The 17435-nt window shown below is 40.1% G+C and overlaps 2 protein-coding genes across 2 annotated transcripts; both read right to left on the bottom strand.

Annotated features, from left to right (window-relative positions):
- Nucleotides 1-237: 237 nt before the first annotated feature.
- On the bottom strand, nucleotides 238-8102 carry nt5dc3 (5'-nucleotidase domain containing 3). Its single transcript, XM_048257860.1, has 14 exons — nucleotides 7319-8102; nucleotides 6706-6890; nucleotides 6450-6524; nucleotides 5515-5570; nucleotides 5248-5338; nucleotides 4771-4908; nucleotides 3840-3900; nucleotides 3530-3632; nucleotides 3327-3428; nucleotides 2941-3022; nucleotides 2654-2740; nucleotides 2380-2520; nucleotides 2123-2187; nucleotides 238-2007 (listed from the first exon to the last, which is right to left on the bottom strand). Exons 1-14 carry the CDS (start codon nucleotides 7623-7625, stop codon nucleotides 1764-1766), a joined length of 1737 nt encoding a protein of 578 aa, XP_048113817.1. The 5' UTR covers nucleotides 7626-8102; the 3' UTR covers nucleotides 238-1763.
- Nucleotides 8103-9323: 1221 nt separating this feature from the next.
- On the bottom strand, nucleotides 9324-10280 carry c11h12orf73 (chromosome 11 C12orf73 homolog). The gene is made up of 3 exons (XM_048257633.1): nucleotides 10125-10280; nucleotides 9626-9768; nucleotides 9324-9520 (listed from the first exon to the last, which is right to left on the bottom strand). Exons 2-3 carry the CDS (start codon nucleotides 9731-9733, stop codon nucleotides 9431-9433), a joined length of 198 nt encoding a protein of 65 aa, XP_048113590.1. The 5' UTR covers nucleotides 9734-9768; nucleotides 10125-10280; the 3' UTR covers nucleotides 9324-9430.
- Between the last annotated feature and the right edge of the window lie 7155 nt (nucleotides 10281-17435).

The following is a 17435-nucleotide window of genomic DNA, read 5'->3' as shown; positions in this document are numbered from 1 at the left end:
TGACAGGATTGTCATGGTTCCACTTATGTGCTATCTGATTGATTACTTTCCAATTTGACAAAGTAGCTTTGGGGTTTACTATGAATTAATCTCAGCTGCATGTTCTGTTTCTCTGAAGCAAGTGTTTATTGTCACACATATGAATGTTCATAACTATAACACATCTCACAAGTAATATTTCAGTTGTTCATGTAAAAAGTGGTATATTTTGATCGTAAGTGATAAACAACACAACTGTTTCACATTTTTGACTGAGAACAAAACTAGTTTTAATATACAACGAAGGACCAGTTACATTCTGAAGTAAAATAGAGTACAGAAGTTATCATTCAGTTTCAATATTAAATTCCACTAAAAACAATACATTTGCTGGACTGCCAACTGTTTTATATCCTGAGAGAATTCTTCCCAGTCTCAATAAAACATGATTCCTACACCATGACTTATGTCTAGTATAATCGTATTGCTTACTGAGATACTGGTTTACTCATGTGCAAGATGTTTGAACAGACCACATTCAGTGCAAGTCCCGTCACTAAATAAATAGAACAGATTTTACAGTAACACACTTTGGTTCAAAACAGCAAAAGTCTCTGTACATGAGATGTTCATGTATTTACAACATTGCTATAAGTCATACTACAGCTGCAAATCAAGCCTTTATTAATACCTACTCTCACCTCTGTATAGAGCTCCACATGAACTTCTCATCTCTGCATTTCAGAATCAATATTATTTATTCATAATTCCTGGGCGAGAAACTGTAATCCATTTAAATGGAAACCTTTGCCACAAACACAGACACAAACACACACATTCACACCACTTCAGCACTCTAGAAATAAAACTATTCTATAAAAATAGGTAGTAGGCCTTACTCATGTATAAGAAGAGTGTAATGTGATCCAGTGACATGTGACACCGAAGCAAAAGCTCTATGCAGATGAGCTTAAGATTTGATTGCAGAAGAAGCTTTGAATAAAAGCATCAGCTAAATTACTAAATGTTAAATATATAGGTTATTACAATGCTCAAGACGCAATGGGTGCAGTTTCTGTGAGAGCATAAGGCATTTACAGAGGAAAAGGTCAAATGGCTTGTACACAATCACATCAGCAGTGATCCAGTCATCTTCCATTACAGGCTGCTTGGTCTTAAGCAGCATTACAGAGAGATGAGCCCTGGAGTCCTGAGTGACTTAACAGGATTTCAAGTCTTCCCTTATTTCCAAACACAGATACCACAGACACAAAGGCAAGTTAGTAGTACATTCTGACACTACACAAACTTTATCCTGTGTTCCCATTCTGAATTAGTTCCATTTTTTTATGCCTGCATTGAACAAGAAAGGAAATCCATGTAGTACGTAAGAAGTTAAATGTAAGTTCCAGTCATATAACATTAGAGACTATTCTTTTTTCCCCAACCTAAAAATGACATGCTACTACAATATAAATTGTATCTGTTATTTCCATAAGGGCTGTGTAGAATTCAACATGCACCAATGACTTCTGCTAAACGGTGAATACAGACTGACATATAGAAACTGGCCTTAACAATGTCAGATTAAATATGACGAGCAAATGTGCAAAGCCAATATTCTGGACTTTTTTGCTTATTATTAAAAAAATAAAGACGTTCCCTTTAGTGCTAACATCACAGAGTGCTTCTTTTCCAACGGTAACATACCTGACCAAAAAGTCATGGTGCAATATGCCAATCAGGGATTAGCATGTGGGAGGTGTGCTCAGTCCGTTTGATCTCTACGATGGGGGCGGAGTGCACGGAACGCCTGCACTGCCCTGCTCTGGCCACAGGGGGGACTCGTGCTGCAGCGGAGTGCGTCTGGGGAAGAACGTGTGCTGGAGGTCGTAGTTGAGCAGACAGCTGAGGGACGGCATGTAGATGTCCGCGAAGCGCGAGAGGCGACGGGAGAAATATGTGGGGTTGTGGTAGGTGCGGAAGAGACTCCCAAACTGAGCGTTGAAGATGTCCTTGGTTTGGGATCTGCCAGGATCAATCAAACATAAATCCCATGCCACTTTGATTCAATATTGCACAAAGCTGATAAATTGTTAGGGGTCTTTGTATGTTAGAGGTTGAGTGGTGCAGTCTGGTTTACCTTAAGTGCTCCCTCTCTTTGATCCATTCTTGAACTACTGCCTGAGATGCTGGATCTCGGTGCACCTGTCAAAAAAAATGTTCAAAGCCATTTAAGAAGCAGTATACGGCAAACAAGCCGTGAGCAAGGCACCTAACCCCGAGTTGCTCCGGGGTGACTGACCCTTATAATAAATTGCATAATGTATGTTCTATTAAGTTCCTTTGGATAACAACTGATTAAGATATAAGAATGCGTATAAGAAGTGACCGTCCGACCTGCATGCGCTCCACTAATCCGGTGAGGGCCTGGAGCCACGTCATGTTGTGGACGTACTTCTCCGTGTTCATCTTCTTGATCTCCTTGCGCAGCTCTGGGATGATGGCCCCCGTCCGCCAGCCGTGCTTGAGAGTCAGGTCCTGAGAGGGCAGAGATGCCATGCTTAGTTGGAATCACTGACCTTCCCCTTCACACAGGTGTGGGTGAACATGGGAAACAACAGATTTACATTTACATGGATTCATTTATTCACATATATCTTAAATTTCTTACCGCCAGGTCACTGTATATGTGGTCACCAAAATACAGCACCTTAGAGCCCCTCCAACCTGTGAGTCTAAGGAACTCATACAGATTTCCCTTCAAAAGGAAAACATTACATTAAACCCACACACCCAAACCTGCCATGATACAGTATTTATAGTAAGTACAGATCAATAAATATATATATAATTTAAGCATATGATTAAATGCATGCCAATGACTATGTGCGCATTTAGTACTGTACATCAAAAACACAGTAAGTTCACTTTCCATTGAATTTATAACGGTTTTAGTACCTGTTTATAAATCTGTCCTTTCTCCAGGCGATGAATCCTGTCCCACAGCAGCACTCCTTTATCAGTAACACGTCTAAATGGCCTTCAAACAAACAGACACAATACAAGCTAACATGCTTGGCCCTATTTATTTGTGCAATGCAGTTTTTGTGGTGGGCAAAGTAATTATTAAGTTAAGTATGTTTATTAAATAGACTAAAGCCTTTCTGTGAGCCTTCATGACTCATTTTTATCCAGAATTGATGTAATCCTGGGGTGAAAATTGTTAACATTATTATACTTATGTAGGCTTTTGGACATTATTTGAAACTATTATTTTGAATTAATAATATAATGTTTATATACTGTAAGTTGGTTTGGACAAAATTCCATAAACCTAAACATACCTTCTCCTGTCGTTAAAGAAGCCAGGCTTGTCCGCCTGCACTATGACAACATCAAAGAGATCTCTCCAGTCCTTCCCCACGATGTAGTTCATCCCTCGATCACTGTCAATTAATGACGCACAACAAAGGAGAAAGACTGATATAATTAATCACCTAAGGCAAGAATATCTTATCATACCCAAAAACCAGACACGTTTACTTACACGAAGTCAAATGGACTGTTGGTGACCAAGAACATTTTCTTCCCATTTTCAAACAGTTTTCGCAACACAGCATGGGTCTGCTCACCATAACAGATATACTTATCTACAAAACATAGATCAAAGAAAGATCACAGGACAAATTAGTCATTTGCTTTGGAGAAATAAATATCAAAACAGTTTGCTTTCCGGGAAACAATGTCAAGAGGAGAGACGTGACCTAGCTGTGTTTCCTCATGAGTGCACTGAATTGCTAAAATGTAATATGCTGTGACTCAATTACTTTTATTTAAAAGTCTTAATGCAGTCTTACCAATATCAGCCTCAACTGCTCGATACATGATACCCTTCACATGGACGTCTCCTATGGCCTCCTAGAGAACAAGAGATAAATAATCATAATAAAAAGAACAGTCTGTTGTTAGAGGGAAAGGTACAAAACAATGACAAACAATAATTAATAATTAATAATCAATAAATACAATAAATACAATAAACAATATATACAATAAATAATAATTTGTTAATAATCCTATAACAACAACAAGGAAACACTGCCTCATTTGCAAATCAATTTAGTATTTTAGGCCACTAAATACAAATGCTCATCCCACTGACTGTACCCCATACCCCATCTGACCTATAGACAGTTGATAACCACCAGGGGCCCGACAGATGGTGCCGTCCGACCAGCCCTCCCTAAATTACATTCTGCACTACCTTGTATGACCCCAAGCAGCCAGTGAAATGTCATTTGTCACTTGACAGACTGTGGGAATCATCTAAAGTTAATGCATCTGAATATTTCATAAATACAGGCTACAGTTAACAGTTAGCATCAACATTAAAGGTGCTCTAAGCGATGCCACGCGTTTTTTAGGCTAAAACATCTTATGTCACTTACTACAAACAAAACATCACCTAACCAACCGCTAGCTGTCTGTGTCCTGAATACACTGTAAAAAAAAAAAAGGGATCTCTGTGGACAGCCCAGGCTCCAAAACGGCAACAAAAACAACCTGGGCAAACCTAGGCCATAAAAACATAACAAACTGTTCCAGCAAATCCCAGAAGAGATGCGCGTTTAGGAGAGTTTCAATTGCACAGGAGCAGCACGGGAGGGAGGGGGAGGAAGTAGCGAGCTAGCTCTCTGTTTTGTTTGAAAGTCAACAGAAGTGACGTTACCCAGCATCGCTTAGAGCACCTTTAAACATACTGCAATGCAATAATAATCACTACTGTACCTTCACATCTTTGTATAGATGAACTGGTTCATAATCGATGTTATGCTTCATGAAGTAATCATTAACACAACACAGAAGATTCATCTCGGGCAGGGAGAAAATGTCCATGAACTGTTTCATGGTATGGCCATGAGAGCTCTAGTAAGGAGAGAAGAGAGGGAAGCAGCAGCAATTTAATGTGGTTTAGAATTTCAACAGGAGGCAAACAGTTCACACGAGAGTGAATATCCATTAAGAAAACATTTGCCCTCTAGGACTTCTGTCTTGGCTATTGGTTTGCAATCAGTTTATATTTACAAAATAAAGTATAAGAAATGACATACGTCAACTTATTATAAACAACTTTGATCAAGTTTGACAACATCATATAACCACCGTACATTGCATTGTTACACTTCATGCATAAAAGGGCACTGATTTAACCAACACCAACATAACCAACCAGAACCTCTGAGCCAACTTGACCCAACATCTCACCTTGCCATAGAAATCACTCATGATTTCCAGAGGCACATGGGAACCTTCATACATTGCGATAACTTCTTTATCTGGCACTGGGTGAAGGCCCCTGAAAAACAAATACACACATGGCACTACAGCTACTGCTCAATAACGCTGTGAACGCATAGGTAGTTAGTCACTCCAAGCTACACCACCACCATCATTGTCAATAGGGTTTAAATATATTCTTTACACACCACATAACACAGTAGTAAATTTCAGTTTGATATCATATCAATATACCTGTACACTGTGCCCAACTGGATGTAATGAAATGCATCAATCTTCATTAGTAAAGCCTAGATCATACAAATAATTAGTTTAGAACATTGTAATTGCAGCTTTAACAGTGTTAACACAAAACAAAACCTGATGCTGAACTGTTCCATAAGATTATTAGTCTTATATTGCTAACTTTACAGTTTCAAATGTAGCAGTTCCACTAAGTGCACATCACATAATATAGTACACTTCTTGGGTAGGTATACTGTAAACCTAAAAAGTGACAAGTTTTCCAGGAAGACCCATATTTCTATTTAAGGTTAGATAGGTGCCACGTTATTTAAAAGGACAATCAAAAACATTGACTATGTTTACTAGGATAGAAATAGCCCCGAGGAGGCCCGTTTCATTGCTCTCTAAATCATAGGGCGCTTGCCCTTTTCCACATGATTAATTCCAAACTTTTTCCAGACTTTTAGTTTTCTTCAAGGACACAACTTTTGTAGTTAAGTATTGCAGGTATTGGTATTCCATTCAAAATCAACCATTACAAACATTCACTATATTAAGATTCTTAATCTTAGTTTATTCCAATGAAAAATGTTTGATTTTCTTAAAAAAAAAAAATACAGTTTTTTTTCTATCCAAAGCGACTTACATATGTCAGTTATATTACAAGGGCCGTTGTCCCAGGAGCATCTTAAGAGTTTAGTGCCTTGATCAAGGGCACAATGGTGCAAGCCAGGAATTGAAACTACAACGTTTTAGGCTACTACATACTAGCCCAGCTCCTTAACCCCTGTGCTACCACCAGCCCACTATTCTTTTTACAACTAACAGGTCTATTTAAGGGAGCTTTATACATTCAATCATAATCGGAGGTGATGGTATACAGGACACAAAAAATAGTTGCTGTCATAGGAGAAACATCACCTGAGAAAGAAAATTCCACTTACCTTCTGCACATCATAGTGAAGTCCTCTCACCACAAAGTTGGGGATGTACTCATATTCCCGTAATCCTTCAGGATACTGGAACAAAGTCAAAAGCACATGAATATCACTACAAACATAGAATTGCTAAATGAAAACCAGACACATCCTAGCAAAGATAATATTTATTTGTGTCTTGAAAAGGCTTGGAAACATGTGGTGCCATAAAATGAATGCATTTCATTTTAACAAATAAATAGGATGAAGAGGGTATACTTACTCTGTGTTGTTCAATGAGGATGTCACGTGCAATATTGAAAATTAGTGTGTGAAGGTGACTGGAGTAAAATGCCAAAGTGTAGTCATAGTCAAAACCATAGATCTCAATGTCTTGTAGGCTCATTTCATTGTTGGCAAATATTGTGTCAGGATTCACTGAACTGTTTAACATACCAGGGACCAATGCTGAAAACAATGAACAAACACATAATACAACATTTCACCTCGTAATTTGCTACTCATACATCATCAGTAGGCTACGTTATGCACATTAACAATAATTGACAAATTATTGCCTACTTGAGTAGCCTACTCACTCTGCACTCGCCCAATTACACTCTTAATGTAAACAAAAGTTTCTGGCTAACCCTGTCGCAGTGAAGTCATCAAGACGAAATAGCACACATAGGATGTCATGTGTGTAGACATGACTTTTCCATTACGTTGACATGATATGATGGACACCACAGAAAGCACACAAGACACAACACATGACACGGTAACCTTCCACCAACAAGGAATATACGGCGGCCCACTATAGGCCACAAATGCCATTATTATTTAATATAAGATCAAGTTTGACAACATCATCAAAAACCACCATTCAAACTCACCTTCTATCTGCGTTTTATTTTCGTTGTATATTGACCACAACCAATTCGTCCTTTCCTCGCTGCTGATGGAGCTGTAGCACATGTTTGGTGCTAACAAATGTCCCCAGACTTTGCGAGCAGTCTGCGCTAAAGGCACCGAATCAAATGTCGCCACCATTAAATTAGCCTTATTTGAGGATCTGTTGCTACCAAGTGACCACATTCCACCATCTGTGTGTAAGGCACAGCACCATGTTGCTAGCCTTTGCAAATTATCCTTATTATTGTATCTAAAAAGCTTCAAAAGGGGGAGCGCCAAGGGCGGCATGATTCTTCAGATAGACAGCCCTGCTTGTTACTATAACTGCCCAGGATCCCACATCACATTGGTCTTCAAAAGTTCTTGACGGGACCATAGACAGTAAAAAAGAGGACGGGACGCACCAGTCAAAATTTTGTTCACCTTACGACCACAAACCAGAGCCCTGCTACTGGCCAGAGTCGTAAACTGTAAACGTCATTTCCTGGATTTACCAAGCCAATCGCGCAGCAGATTGGCCAGATTCTGACGGCTCAGTCAGAGCCCGTTTACATAGCCCTTGCGCTGCACAGATCAGGCTGCGCATGATGACTGAATACACTGTACAGAAGTCCAGCATCTATCTCGTTCAGCCAGATCTGCACAGCGCTACATGAAGTCGAATGAGCCCAGTGTTATGTTTTACTCGTTCTTACCTTTGGTTTACTGTAATCCAAAAAAAACTTTAGTTTACGGTGTAGCCTAGGCTACTGTTCACAACTGATCTAAAGTTTCATGTGTGCAGTAGGCCTACTGTGCAACAGTTTTAAGGATATATTATACAATGATATCCTTCTGCCAGGGTAGCTGGGGGGTATTCCAAGTACGTGGTTTAGTGGCAAACCTAGGTAAGTTAACTAAGAGTAAGTGGTAAACCTCCTAGATATGGCATTGTTTTGTTAGGAGAATGAAGCCACAGCACTGATACAGCTCTCCTATCAGGTTTACCACTTACTCTGAGTTAACTCTGAGTAAGTGGTAAACCTCCTGATAGGAGAGCTGTATGGCTTCATTCTCCTAACAAAACAATGCCATAGGGCTCATGTAGGAGGTTTACCAACTTACTTTTAGTTAACTTACCTAGGTTTGCCACTAAACCACATACTTGGAATACCCCTCAGCATTGTTTCAAATGTGTTTAAAACGTTTGCGCAGTATTGTATTCAGAGCATTGCTTATTTCAGATTGGTGTTCTGAATTTCTCAGTGTTTCAGATGCAATTTAACTGAATATGAAGGTCTACATGTATCTCTGTGGTGATATGAAGTGTGCCATCATATATTCAGACAAAAGATTGATGTTTTCCTTTCAGCTACAACACAGCAAGATTCACGTTCCGCACTGATGAGAGAATCTGATCAATAAGGTTCTATTGCTGAATCAGACACGGTCTGTAAGGTAGTTTTTTGCAGTCTACTCTCATTCTTCAAACCTGACAGTAACGTATAACATTCACAATACAAGAGTAGCCTACCCTGTTTGTGCATGTGTCATCACAAGAGTCCAATATTGATTAAGCTGTCGCTTACATTGCATAGACCAGAGATGTTCAACTGATTCTGGCCCAGGGAGCACCTTCATAGACCATCAGTAGGCTGTGGACCACTGAAAAACATCATCATATTGCTTCTCCTCCAATATCTGTCAATGTACTGTATACCTTGAGTTGTTACTTTTCAACATTGCACTGGTCAATTACTCCCCCATCCCATCCATATTCCTACCAGCCAGGGATGAAACCGGCCACTCTTCAGACACAAGTCTGATTACCTGACCAGTGGGACACAGAAATGATGGGGCAAGGATAGAGGATTAGAAATCATGACCTCAATTAGTTAGGCTATTGAATATGTGACAAATTTTAGCAAAGACAACAAAATAACAGAATATAACTTTTTTAAAAAGCTTTGTGAAGATGAACAAAAGAGCTTGATGTGCACAATCAAATAGTTGGCATCTATTTAATAGAGGTAGCCTATGATGACATACATAATCATTCCCTAGAGTTCTATGTACTGTACATATATACATGTAAAAATTATCAAGAAAAAATGTCATTGTTTCTGAGTGTTATTGTCTGCTGGTTTTAGCCCCAGCAGTTCAGTCCTCAGTTCGCCTGGCTTGGGTGGGATGTCAGGAATGGTCTTAAGAGAAACGTAAAAACAGATTAAGTTTAATGTTGCACACATCATGTACAACAATGTTAGTATAGTAGTACAATAAATAGTACAACATTGGATAATGCATACCAGGTCTGGTCTGTAGTATTGATGAACCGCTTGCGCTCCTGCAAACATGGACAGTATACTAGCACCTAACATTCGCAGATACCTCGGCCATGACACCCCAGCTGGCATGTTAAATGACTGCGGTGGTATTCAGCTAGATGAATCTAAAAAAGACACCATAAACAGTAGCCTACTTAAGAACTGCAGCCTTTTACATCACAGAAAATACTTTGCATGCTAACGCTGCATCATGGACATGGACACTGGGCGAACAACTGGTAAACAGGCTTCGTCGTGAGCAGCTTACCTTCGATATAAACATAGTCTTACTTGAAATAATTACTTAGTCTCTACACTGCTCTTACATATTGACTAGCAATGTCAATGACATCAAAACAACAATGAGTCATTGACTCTGATGACGGATTACTAGCCAACTTGCTAGGTTCACTAACTGGCTATAGAGCGACATATTTTAGAGACATTTCTGATACCACAGATAATCAACGACCAAACTTACCGCACGGATTGTGTCAATAATCTGTTAATAGTTTATGCAACAGGCACATCCTTTAATTGTAAAAGAAACACCACACCACCTTGGGCACAACCAACCATAGACAGTAAAAAATAATCTTCTTCTTTGGTCAGTGATTGTTGGCATATGGCTGTAATGCGCTACCGCCACCTTTTGGAAGAGGCAAAAAATTAGATGATCCCACTAAGTTTCTTTTCGATCCGATACTACTATGGTATTGGCAGAAAATGGCAATGCATTCTAACCTGTAGTTGGCAATTCACCGAGCAACTTATTCATGCAATTTGAAAATACACTGTGCAATGTGTAGTTAAATGTAGCCAAGTGACAATGCGATCTTTAATTCAGTTTGAATTATTTTGATCAAATGATGCTTGAAGTGCATTACACATTGCCCTCTTCACTTGCTCTTAGTTGGTTGGTTGTCATCGATGCACAGAGTTAGTGTTCAGTAGGGTGACAGCCGTAGGGAATAAGTTTCCTCTGAACCTGCTGGTTCGGGTGCGTAGTAGGGACCTGGAGCGGAATAGCCTAAGTCAGGGATGTCAAAGTCAAATACATAGAGGGCAAAAAAAAAAAACAATTGCTACAAGCCGGGGGCCGGACTGGTTCAATGTTTATTAAAACATATTAAAATGACTGCACGTAACCTATTGAACCAAGACGTGTAGGCCTATTATTTAATGATTAAATGAATAATGACTGTGACTGAAGTGCAGGCAAAGTTTGCACAGAAATGTACGATTTTTTCCATCCTCACCGACCTTGTCATAAAACTTGTTTAAATGATCATATGATGCCTCCTTGCTGCTTTGTCGTCTACATCAGCCTTTTTCAAACTTCTTTGACCTGAGGCCCAGTCAAGGCATACTTTGGGGTCATAGGGCCCACCTACATGAACCCACCCCTCCTCCCACCCCCCATCTAATTATCATAATGATATCACAATTATTATTATTTTTTATACTATATTGCTATACATGCACTTCAAAACAGTCAATGTTTAAAGTGCTAAGATTGTTCACAAAAGTTTGTGAAAATATGCACATCAGAGTATACTGCTTTACTAATGTAAAATATAATTAGGCCTATAGTATACAATAGTTTAATTGTTGTTGCATTGTTGCATGATGCTTGCATGAGATACTTCTCAAAACAACAGCATTTATATGGGTGCCGTTGTTTTGGGATGTTTCCCTCATGCAAGCATTATACACTGATAGAATATTTATATGGTATTTAATTACATTTAAATGTAATTCTGGCGGATCAGATCATGCGTAAATCACTGATCTGGAGATAGGGTTGCTGAATGGGAGATAGGGATCTGAATGTCCCGGATTTTTGTACATGATGCGCAAAATGTATATTTCAGTTTAATTGAAGTGTGCCTACGTCAATAAACGTATGCACAGCCTTATTGGCTCTACAAAAATGACGTAGCATAACATGGGTGGTGGTGGTGGGGGCACGCACCGTGGAGGTTCATTAGAAATGGTAAGGTGGAGACGGAGAGTGTGTGGGACAAGGAGAGACAGAGAAAGGAAAGTTTATTCCACATAAGCAAAAAAGCAGAACCTAGAACCTTATATTCCCCCTTTTTTCTCAATACTGCCCCCAGGTGTCCACAACTAAAAACTGTTGAAAATATAACAAAATAATAAAGGTCTGCTATAAAGCAATTAACTAAACAAAAAACTAGAAATTGTCATTCTTACTCATTTTAGCTATACAATTGTCGCTTAGAAGGACGGTTTTTATCTTGGGTTAGATGTGCGAAAGGCGCCGTTGCTTACAAACAAAAAGGTCGATTGGATGGTCAAAATGTCCAGGATTTTTGTCAGACACAGGTGGCAACCCTATCTGGAGATCTTTAACTATCTTTAACTAAGACTAATTAATAGCTTTTGGCTGACTTTAATATTAATGCCAAACAGTGTGTTATATAGTCTGTGCTCTGTTTTTTATGGAAGTTGCAAAAATCCACGTCGTGACGTTCTAAGTCGTTTCATAATTAAATAGCCTTTCAATAAGTTGAAGCTTAGCTTTGCTACCAACGTGCACACGCATGCATTGAATAAACGCCCATACCACTTAATTCTATGCCTCTATGTTTGATGACACCAAATTAACAAGTAGGCTATTTCCTACTAATTGCAGAAATGTTTGTTTTCTTTTTCTGTCCGCGGCTCCTTGGCCAATTGCGCAGCAAATTATCAGACGATGGCCCGGGATTAATTTCACTCTGCAGACTGCGGACCGCGGCCCATAGTTTGACAAATGGTGACCTGCATGCTGCCATATTAAGGAATTTTTACGGTGTGTTTTAGCCGGGTTTTCGCGTGGAAGGCTCTGTAGAAATCTGGTACCCTATTCAATGAAGTTAAACTGAAAGAGCGTGCCGTTCACAGACACCAGAATGAACGAGTTCACAGTAACGTTCATCAGGCAGTAGTAATACAGTACGTTCAGTTCACGTTGGCTCAAAATATGAACGCGTTCAGGCACAACACTGGGGAGGGGGGTAGCTGAAAGTTGACATTTGCACTGACTGAATACTGATGAACTAGATGTACCGCAGAGCGGTACAAAATATGACCGCCGCCCAGTCCAGCACATTTTTTCCACAAAAAGAAATCACGCTGAAAGGCCTATATGATTCTAACTGTCTCACTAAATTGCATTATCCACACTCAATTCTCACTGGTATCTGCTAGACAACAAGTACCAAAACATGATTAGTTCATAGATTTCACATGTAAAATTAATTTTATACAACCCCACCTCCATCTTGCCTGTTCATAATTCTGAGAAATTCTTGATTGTTTGTGTTATGTTATGTGTGTGGGGGTGTGTGTGTGTGAGTGTGTGTGTGTGTGTGTGTGTGTGTGTGTGCGTGCTTGTGTGTGCTTGTGTGTGTGCCTGCGTATGTGCCTGTGCATGTGTCATACGTATGATTACTGTGAATGTATGTGTGTGTGTATCTGTTTGTGCACATGTGTGCACATGAAATGGGTTAACATGACCCCTGGAGGCAAACATGATCCTACACTTTTAATTTCATGCAGTTTTGACCTTGTCAGCCAGAGATATTGTGATGAAAACACCTAATTTTTTGCTTTTTAATTTTTAACTAGGTGGCATATACAATAAGTGGTAATGGGATGGGTTGACATGCCCCTTTAAGACCAACATACATAAAAAAGGTGGACCTCCTAGGCCCTATGGTTCTCGATATATTCACAGAAAACTGTCTCCGGCCACCTACAGGCCAGTTGGTGTATAGTAACATAAATTAATTTATTGTGTGGCCCCCCATGAACGGAATTCCACAAAACTTGGCGTGCATACAGAGGGTGTCATAATGATCCTACACTTCTAATTTCGTGCAGTTTTGACTATGTTAGGTCACAGATACCTTCAATTACAACACCTCATTTTTAGTTTTTTTTGTGTTTAACTAGGTGGCTTATACATGAAATGAGTGGTTATGGAATGGGTTGACATGGCCCCTTGAGATCAACATACAAAAAAAAAATGGTCCTCCTAAACCCTACGGTTTTGAGATATTCACAGAAAACTGTGTCTGCCCTACCCTCCTTTCGGGGGTCCAGTCCAGCGGGGGCTACAGATCAAAACGAAAACGATGGTTCCATGCTATCCATGTGGGGTTACATGCCCACCAAGTTTCGTGTACCCCAGTCTTTCAGTGTCCCGGGAATCATTGGCGGAAATTTGGGCATGCGAAAAAGAAAAAAGAAAAAAAAAAAAAATATGACTAAACCTATATCACCGCCGCTTCGCTGCGCGGCGGTCATAATAATGAAGCCGAGGCCCAGTTGTGGCGCCGCAGTGAGTTCGTGGGCTACCGTTGCATTGTGGGGAACAGAGTATTGGTGCGTGCAAAACAGCAGCCGGCGGCTGTGGCCTGCGGGCCGGTTCTAATACTAATCAAATATCATCCCGGGGGCCTAAGTCTATGGTTGGGATGAGAACAGTCGATGCTGTGTGAATTTCGCAAGCATCGCTTGACCTGGATGGCCTCAGTCGGACAGTAGCTTCATGAGCTGTAAGATATAATCAATCAAGAATAAAACAAAAATTAGCTTGAAATATATGTTAAGCACCTGTATTTATTTAAGAAGGAGTCTGTGGGGGCTGTAAAGAACTTTCATGAATAATCCATTTCTAGAGCCGATTCCTATTAAAGAGAGACTATAATACACACGTATGGAACATGCTGTGCATTCACATACACCACACATGTCCCAGTGCCAATGCTACCCAAACCCAATACAAAGTCTTTTTAATTTCTACTTTATCTTTTTTATACAATTGTCATTACAGGAATAATCACCAATTTTAACAGAATTGTTCATTTTAGAATACTTAAATGTAACCGTCCAAGAATGGGAACTTGTTGACAAGACAAAGTGACTTTGTGTTCATGAAAACAAACTAACAGCAGACACAGAAGGAAACACTTGCTTATAAACATACAGCTTGCTTTCATCTTAATGCTTGCTTGATACACAATTCAGTAAGCTTTTATATTAGTCACAAAAGTTATACCCATGACTGAGATTTGTGGCACTATCGTAGTAATGCAAACTATTAAAAAAAAAACTCTGATGTCTGACAGCTTACTAGCTCACCCATGCACATGCTAATGTATTTTCATAGTGGTTGAAGTTGAAAATCTGTTTTCACACAATTGACACCGATAGGGTTTTTCCCCTGTATGTGTACGTATGTGTCTCGTCCGCAGGTTACGTGTGCTAAATCGTTTGTCACACACAGTACAGGGATAGGCTCTCTCTTTTGTGTGGAATCTCTTGTGTACAGTCAGATGGCATGCCATCCTATAAGCTTTTCCACACAACTCACACTTATGCGGGCGCTCTCCGGTATGAAGCCGCAAATGAGCTATCAGAGCCCCTGAGGTAACAAAGCCTTTTCCACAGACAGAACACATGTGGGGTCTTTCCCCTGTGCAATCGCCTGTGCGAGGCCAGAATTGAATGCTGGGTAAATCTCTCCCCCACAGACTGAACAGCTGTATGGTCGTTCCCCTGTGTGCACACGTGTGTGGGAATCCAACGTGAACCAACACAGTAGGAGCACAGGAGGTGGCGCTGCACCGTGAGCATCTCTGGGTGAATAGTCTGATACCGTTTGAGATCCAACAGAGTTGCAAACCCAAATCCACACACTTTGCACAAGTGATTCCTCCCAAAAGTGACTGAGACATGTAAATTCTCTTTGGGATGGGAGTGTGGACAGCTGACAGCTGTGTCAGTCCTCTGAGAGACCGTCCCCGGCGAGCTGCTGTTTGGTGAGGATCCTCCGGTATCACTTCCTGTGGATGTTGGGGCCCTCTTCTCACTCCTGCTGGTGCTCTCCTGATTACTCGTATAACCTGCATGTTTATTCATTTTAAGCCTCGAGTACGAATATAAGTATATATACTCTTTTGATCCTGTGAGGGAAATTTGGTCTCTGCATTTATCCCAAGCCGTGAATTAGTGAAACACACACAGCAAATCCCAGGGCAGTGAGCTGCCTGCATTAACAGCTGCGCTTGGGGAGCAGTGAGGGGTTAGGTGCCTTGCTCAAAGGCACTTCAGCCGTGCCTACTGGTCGGGGTTCAAACCGGCAACCCTCCGGTTACAGGTCCGAAGTGCTAACCAGTGGGCCACGGCTGCCCAATATGTCTTCTGGGCAGTAAACATCAGGAATAGAATGCCAACTTATGATTGGATTGGTTTCATTGAGAAATTACTCTGACAGCAATCTCACCATTATGTCCAGTCATCTCCACCTTCTGTTCATTCAAATGTTTTTCATGCGAGTCTCTCTGTGGATCTTCATTTAACCCTTAAAGGAGTACCATCACACCGGTGTGACGGGAATGTTGGGAAATTAACGTTCTAAAGAATATCTGGGTTCATTGAATTCAACATAGAATTTTAGAACCTTCAATTGTTGTGGAACTTAGAATGTTCAAAAACCTATACCTTTAAGGGTTAAGCATCTCAGAATGTCTTCTTCATCCAGATTTTCACCTAGATCGTCATCATTCATCATCTATCTGCCCATGTTTTTATCCACAGCTCTTTGTCCATCTTCTTCATTGACTGAAGGCTGGGTGTCACTGGACAATGACACACTTTTCTCAGAGTCAGCTAATTGTTCACCGGGCCAAGTAATGGACACAGACAGTGTGGAGAGAATAGTATTTGGCTTGATGGCTGAATGAAGATGAGGATCCTGGAACAACCCGAACAATTAAAATGTTAATAATTAATTGACAACTAATTATTAATTGACAACTAATAAACTAATTTTAAATCCAGAATATACCCTATCTTTACACACTTGTGATTGATAGAATAAAATAATACACAGTGGTTGGCATTTTCTATTTGTTTTGTACTAACCTGGATCCAAAAGTCCATTTTTGACGTATTGCAACAAATTCTGAAGTTCTTTTGGTTCTATTTTTAGGGAATCCTCCAAGTGTAAGGGGTCTTCATCAAATCAAGAAGCTACCTGTAATGGCAAAATAAGGTAAGATCTTTGTGACTTTAGGGAGTTCAATCGTCTCAAACATCACTGCCTGAAATCTACCACAGAGGGCATAATCAATATTGTACACATAAATGTTTGTTAGTCAAATGGAATGAATAAATGGGACCAGAAAATGTATGCTTTATGCCAGGCTTTGGTCATGTAGCCTTCCTCTACATTATCTGATTTCTTCTGAATTCTCTGGGTGCATTTGTTTAATGAATATGTAAGAGATGTGTTATTATACCAAATTGTATACCATTCTAGAAAGGAAGTTTCCCACAAAATTATTAGTATATTAGTAATAAATAGACAAGAGTGCAATGCAACACCCAACATGCTCACTTCTCTTCCACCTTTGCTCTGAGACCAAGAAGTAGTTCAGCCCTTTTCTTAGCACTCAGGAGATCTGGCAGCACCTCTAAAACAACACAGACAAACTCCTCCAGCCTGGTATAGTACTTGACTTGGCACTGCTCTGCCACTTGCCACATGATGGCTGAGAGCAGCCACGGTGGTGACACTCAGAGACGCAGGGAGGACAGGGGAACTACAAGAGACCAGCATCATTAATACATCAATATTGCCATTAACTGTGTCATATACCTAGAATGATTAACAAAGGCCTACATCGTAGGCCTAGTCAGTGAATGTTATCTAGGATGTAGAGGCAACTGTATCACTTCATAAGTAACTGAATTAACATAACAATATCTGTTACCA

Source organism: Alosa alosa, chromosome 11, assembly GCF_017589495.1.
Source record: "Alosa alosa isolate M-15738 ecotype Scorff River chromosome 11, AALO_Geno_1.1, whole genome shotgun sequence".
Lineage (NCBI taxonomy): Eukaryota > Metazoa > Chordata > Actinopteri > Clupeiformes > Clupeidae > Alosa > Alosa alosa.
The sequence above is the reverse complement of the archived record's forward strand: the minus strand, read 5'-3'. Positions and strand labels throughout refer to the sequence as shown.